At 42.9% G+C, this 6,647-nt stretch overlaps 1 protein-coding gene across 1 annotated transcript in view; it reads left to right on the forward strand.

Moving 5' to 3' along the window:
- Positions 1-5,852, forward strand: part of LOC311150349 (uncharacterized protein) — a 30,663-nt gene extending 24,811 nt beyond the window's left edge. The window contains exons 5-7 of the mRNA XM_084187756.1: positions 1,466-1,532; positions 1,796-1,944; positions 2,147-5,852. Coding sequence (XP_084043882.1) covers positions 1,466-1,532; positions 1,796-1,944; positions 2,147-3,281 — 1,351 coding nt within the window. The 3' untranslated portion in view covers positions 3,282-5,852. The remainder of the gene's footprint in view (positions 1-1,465; positions 1,533-1,795; positions 1,945-2,146) is intronic.
- The last annotated feature ends 795 nt before the right edge of the window (positions 5,853-6,647 follow it).

The following is a 6,647-nucleotide window of genomic DNA, read 5'->3' on the forward strand; positions in this document are numbered from 1 at the left end:
ATACAGTCAAGCTGCTCCCACAACAGCTCAATAGGGTTGAGATCCGGTGACTGTGCTGTTCACTCCATTATAGACTGAATACCAGCTGACTGCTTCTTCCCTAAATAGTTATTGCGTGGTTTGGAGCTGTGCTTTGGGTCATTGTCCTGTTGTAGGAGGAAATTGGCTCAAATCAAGCGCTGCCCACAGGGTATGGCATGGTGTTGCAAAATGGAGTGATAGCCTTCCTTCTTCAAGATCCCTTTTACCCTGTACAAATCTCCCACTTTACCACCACCAAAACACCCCCAGACCATCACATTGCCTCCACCATGCTTGACAGATGGCATCAAGCACTCCTCCAGCATCTTTTCATTTGGTCTGCGTCTCACAAATGTTAATCTTTGTGATCCGAACACCTCAAACTTCGATTTGTCTGTCCATAACACTTTTTTCCAATCTTCCTCTGTCCAGTGTCTGTGTTCTTTTGCCCATCTTAATCTTTTATTTTTATTGGCCAGTCTGAGATATGGCTTTTTATTGCAACTCTACCTAGAAGGTCAGCTTCCCGGAGTCGCCTCTTCACTGTTGACGTTGAGACTGGTGTTTTTGCAGGTACTATTTAATGAAGCTACCAGTTGAGGACCTGTGAGGCGTCTGTTTCTCAAACTAGACACTAATGTATTTGTCCTCTTGCTCAGTTGTGCACCGAGGCCTCCCACTTCTCTTTCTATTCTGGTTAGAGCCAGTTTGCGCTGTTCTGTGAAGGGAGTAGTACACAGCGTTGTACGAGATCTTCAGTTTCTTGGCAATTTCTCGCATGGAATAGCCTTCATTTCTCAGAACAAGAATAGACTGAGTTTCTGGACATTTTGAGCCTGTAATCGAACCCACAATTGCTGATGCTCCAGATACTCGACTAGTCTCAAGAAGGCCAGTTTTATTGCTTCTTTAATCAGCACAACAGTTTTCAGCTGTGCTAGCATAATTGCAAAAGGGTTTTCTAATGATCAATTAGCCTTTTAAAATGATAAACTTGGATTAGCAAACACAATGTGCCATTGGAACACAGGACTGATGGTTGCTGATAATGGGCCTCTGTACGCCTATGTAGATATTCCATAAAAAATCAACCGTTTCCAGCTACAATAGCCATTTACAACATTAACAATGTCCACACTGTATTTCTGATCAATTTGATATTTTAATGGACAAAAAAATTGCTTTTCTTTCAAAAACAAGGACATTTCTAAGTGACCCCAAACATTTGAACGTGTGTATGTGTGTAAAGTCTCCTCGTTATTGTTATTTTATTGTGTTACATTTTGTTTTATTTAGTAAATTATTTTCTTAACTGCATTGTTGGTTAAGGGCTTGTAAGTAAGCATTTCACGGTAAGGTCTACACCTGTTGTATTCGGTGCATGTGACAAATAAAATGTGATATGTAGCAATCTCAAGTTGTTATAATCCACTGTTGCTCTCAGGTTGTTTCCACTGCGGGAGCCAGGAGTGAACTACATGGCCTCTGAGCTCACCAAGAAGGAGATCCAGGTGAGTACTTCACCATAACGTTTTGCTTGATCTTTGTGGTGGAGCACTGATGTGCAAGTGTAGTTAAAGGGTACAATAAAGCACTGTGAAATGCCCCTTCAACAAAATGAGGTGTGTTGAATGAAACAGTAAGCATTGGGTGACTTGTCGAAGGACTCCCTTGGGTCTAGTAAGCAGACGAAGCTTTGATGTGAATGGAGCTTTTCCTCCATCAAAGTGATGATGATGATGATCTCTGTGCTCTTGTCCGACTGTGTGATCAGGCCTTCCGGGAGAGCGAGGAGGCCAAGAAGAGGCTGGTGGAGTCCTACGAGCTCATGCTGGGGTTCTATGGCATCCAGCTGGTCAACAAAGACACAGGCGAGGTCAAACGTGCCGACAACTGGAAGGAACGCTTCGCCAACCTTGAACGGTGAGTTGCTGAATCCATGTCTTGGCCAACTTTACAGGGTGTGGTTTCTTAGGACCATGTTAAACCACTTATGACCATTCTTGGACCAATTTCTAAATGAGAAACACTCATTTCCTTGTGTCTTAGTTGTTAGGTGTTCACTGTGTGAATAGGGGTCCTCCATCTAAATATTGGTTGTGTTTTCTCTTGTCCCCCCCCTCAGGAACATGCACAATAACCTTCGCATCACGCGCATCCTGAAGAGCCTGGGGGAGCTAGGCTTTGAGCACTACCAGAGCCCGCTGGTGCGCTTTTTCCTGGAGGAGACACTGGTCAAGAAGAACCTGAGCAGCGTCAAGCGCAGCGTGTTTGACTACTTCCTATTTGCCGTGCGTGACAAGCAGAAGCGCAAAGAGCTGCTGCGCTACGCCTTCCAGCACTTCGAGCCCAAGGACAAGTTTGTGTGGTGCCCCCGAAAGATCCAGAAACAGCTGAAGAAGGCAGAGAAGGGGAACGGAGAGGGAGGGGAGGAGGGCCGCCCACGAGCCAAGGCTAGAGGATTAGAGGCTGGGGGAGCCCAGAAGGAAGAGAAGGGTGTCACAGAGGAGGTGACGGAGACGGCCAAGTTGACTGATGAAGCAGTGAGTAGTGACCGAGATAAGCAGGCCGAGGGGTCTTCTGTTGATCCTCCTGGGCCAGCGGTCTCCTCAGAGGACTCTGAACCACTGGGAAACGGGAACCGTAATGATACTAACAATGTTGACATGGACCATTCAGGCAGCCCAGACCCTGAGTCTGTTAAAGGAGACCACAGTATGGAGGAAGGACTCAAAGAGAACAGTCAAGCCAAGGACAGCATCCAGAACTCAGTCCATGTCAAGCCAGCTGCATCTGAAATGGAGTCTGAGAAGTTGGAGCAACCGACCAAGAAGAAAAGGGAAGGTCACAAGGGCGTGCCTAGCAACAGGCGGGAGGAAGGCACGGTTGTCCACAACAACAACCACTCCAATCAGATGAGCCTGTCCGTGACATCATCCCACAAAGCCAAGACTGATGATCCCAAAAAGAATTCGCCCAAAAAGAATTTGACCAAAAAGGATTCGCCCAAAAAGGACTTGACCAAAAAGGATTGGCCCAAAAAGGACTTGCCATCGGACTCCTCAGAACGAGGTGAAAAACACCCAAGGACTGACTTTAGTGATGTGACTGATAATAACGCAGTGCCAGTGGGTGGGGAGAACACAGAGAAAGCTGTAAAGGGCCAGACAAATGGGAAAGAAGTAAAAAATGAAGTGGAGGTGATGGATGTGGAATCCACCTACCAGCCAAGTTCAGACCAAGACATGGGATCTTCCTGAAGGAAGGAAGGAAGGAAGGAAGGAAGGAAGGAAGGAAGGAAGGAAGGAAGGAAGGAAGGAAGGAAGGAAGGAAGGAAGGAAGGAAGGAAGGAAGGAAGGAAGGAAGGAAGGAAGGAAGGAATCAATCAGAGGCAGACTAAAGGGACATATGTTCACTTATGGCCAATCCCAAAATCGACCCCATCAGATAATATAGGTATAAGCCATATGGTAAAAGCTCCATCTTGCTGTCTAATAATGTAGGCTAGATGGAATTCTCTCCATATTGCTTACACATTTCCAATCCTCTCAGAATGGCATACATTCTGACTTCTACAGAAATGCCTATGAAGTAGGGTCTGGGTGGTTTCCACTGATTAACAGTACATTTTCAGGCCTTATTATATTAACATTTACTGTCCTCAGTGTTCACATTAGAGTGGGTATGTTATTTTTGTTGGTATGGATTACTGAATTTATTTGTTCACGTCTGATGAAATTGTGTTGTGACAGGGAAGGGGATTATGGTAATGACTGCGATCAGTTCTCCATGGTTGATCAGTTCTCCATGGTTGATCAGTTCTCCATGGTTGATCAGTTCTCCATGGTTGATCAGTTCTCCATGGTTGATCAGTTCTCCATGGTTGATCAGTTCTCCATGGTTGATCCGGCAACTGCAAGTAGTTAGGAGCTTTGTACTGAGGAGATTGATAAGGAAAGTCTGTAATTAGAGTTAACATTGAAATTATTAATTACATATCACACAATGAATTTTTGCTTGCTTGTTACAACTTTACAGTCATTTTGCACAAAAAAATAAAGACATTTGGAAATATACATTGTATCTAGTATGATGTATCATGTGTCCTTGTTCAGATGAGTGTTATTTTTTTTACTGAAAGCCCATACTGTGAAATGGGATTGTAATGTCATTAGTTTATTTCAAGAATGTTGCACAATTATTATTTTGGGTATGAGAGGTATGATCTATAGATGACTGCCAAAAAAAAGAAAAAAACATTTGACTGGTTGATTGTATTATGTCTTCTTGGCAGTATTGGAATAATGAGATGTAGCTATATGGAAAAACGACTTTTGCTTTGTTGTTGGATGATATGTGTCATCAATAGGATGTGGGTGTTCTTTCCTTATGTTCTGGAGCGTATTTGTATGTATTGATTGTTTAATTGTTTATTTTTATATTGTATTATATGATTTGCCTGATGCCCTTGTACTCGTTTATTGAATTGCAAATCTCAGGAAAACCCTGTGGGAGATAGTAAACAACATTTCTTCCATCTCTGAGGTTATGTTTGGGACATAAACCATGTTTCCAGTCACAGTTTTCATGCTAGTAAAAAGTCATACCGTATAAAAGAAAATCAAGACCGTTTATAAATGCCGACAGATAATTTGTTCGTTCGACATGGTGGGATCTTTTTGTGTCGGTAAATATGGCGGTGGAAACCATATCGAAGTAAACTTGGAGTCACACGATCATATGTTGTGTGGTCCTCCCAGAACGACTCGGGAAACCATGCAGTTTATTAGGCTACAGATTAAATAATTTATGATCAACTTCACAGGGTGGTGACAGTGCACGGTGATGAGTTTGATGCTAATTTCCAATAGACATCGAGGGTCTTATTCTGGTGACATGATGATCGATGCTTGACTCCAGTTTGACAAATATAAATATTCTCACAGTAATCCATACTAATCTCATAATGTGAACTAGCCTACCCGCACTGTATCTGTGAGCAGCTGTTGGCTAGAGACCAAGACCAGAGTAGGCACATTTGCTATTTAACGCAACAGTTTTCGTGACAAAACTATCGGTTGCGTTAAATGCGATGGTAACACATTGCACTTTAGATTTTTACTCTATGTGAAAGCTTAAAGGAAAATTCCACCCAAAAACTATTTTGTGGTGTTTGTTTCATTAGTCAATTGTTGATATAGTCCCAAAAATGTTTTGCATGTCAGCAATCAAGTTAAGAGATATAACTTTCAAAATACAGCCGGTATGATGCATTTTGCATCTCATGCAGCTCATATGATGCAAAATGCATCATACCCGCTGTATTTTGAAAGTTACTGTGTATATATATTAAACTTGATTGCTGACATGCGAAACATTTTGGGACTATATCAACAATGGACTAACAATGGAGTTTTTTCCTTTTAGTGAAAAAGTACATTTTCTGTGCACTGTCATCACGCACTGATTTTTAAGCGCAACAAGTCCGTTTGGTGGAAACCACTGGTTGGAAAATGCACATTTTCTTTATGCGGAATTTGGAATATTCGCATGAAAATATGTCACCAATTGGATGGCATTTCTTCCATCTCTGAGGTTATGTTTGGGTCATCTTTGTTTTTCACCATGGTGAAGATTTTGTCATGAATGTCCATTTTTAAAACTTTTCCGCAAATTAATTAATCTATTAATTGTACATGTTTTGAAATTGTGTATAGAAAGGGTTGTTATAAAATATACTCCACTTAGGTGGGGTTAGGGATGGAATTTCAGATTCCTTTGTCCATGCAACCTCCAAACTCTACCCTTTATTCCTGTTAAATGACAATAAAATAAAGATTGTACAATTTATTTGAATGTGTTTATTTTTCAATGTTTTCTAGAATTATAAAATTCTTCAGATTCCAACCTTGGTTTTGTCTGAATACTGTACTATGCTAACAGCTGAGGAGCAGTGTAGTGCAGTGGCATGGATACTGTCCAAATGTCACCAGGTGAATGTATTCAGAGTAGGCTTGCTTATCCAATATGCTACCTGGTATGAGAATGGTCCAGTCTGTGAGTTTTACAAACTGAAGTTGCATGTTGGTGGAAGTGAAACTTAGTTGTGGACCAAGGAAGGGTCAGTCCTCCCTGAAGTCTCTGATTTCACGTCCAAAACATTCCAAACCCTAGTGTAGCTTCTGCCCTATGGGTGGGTACTTCATGTTGATCTCAATGGTTTGGATAGGTGTAAGCAATATGGTGTAGCGCCTCTAGGCCGGTGGAGTTTCCACCATTTTGCTTGTACCTACCCAAACATTGGCCCCCATGGATTTGCAGGAACATTTTAGCTCAGCCCACTTTTACTGGCTCAGAAGTCGTGCCCCTCTACCTCGCTCTCCCCTCCATCAGTCCCGTCCCCCACCCCCCCTTCCTCATCCCTCTCTACAGTACGACTGAGCTCAGCCCCTTCGGCTGGAGGCTCGGGTTTATCTGGAATCAACGTGAAAGCCATTCAGGAGCCGCGCGCTGTAAAGTGAAGGAGCGGTCCGTCGCGAAACCTGGGGGAGAGCGAGCGATAAGGACTGGGAACGGGGTTTGACTTTTTCCGCGTAAACTCGGATTTGAGGGGCAAGCGGGGAGCC

The sequence above is a fragment of the Coregonus lavaretus genome, assembly GCF_964263955.1.
Source record: "Coregonus lavaretus genome assembly, chromosome: 22".
NCBI lineage: Eukaryota > Metazoa > Chordata > Actinopteri > Salmoniformes > Salmonidae > Coregonus > Coregonus lavaretus.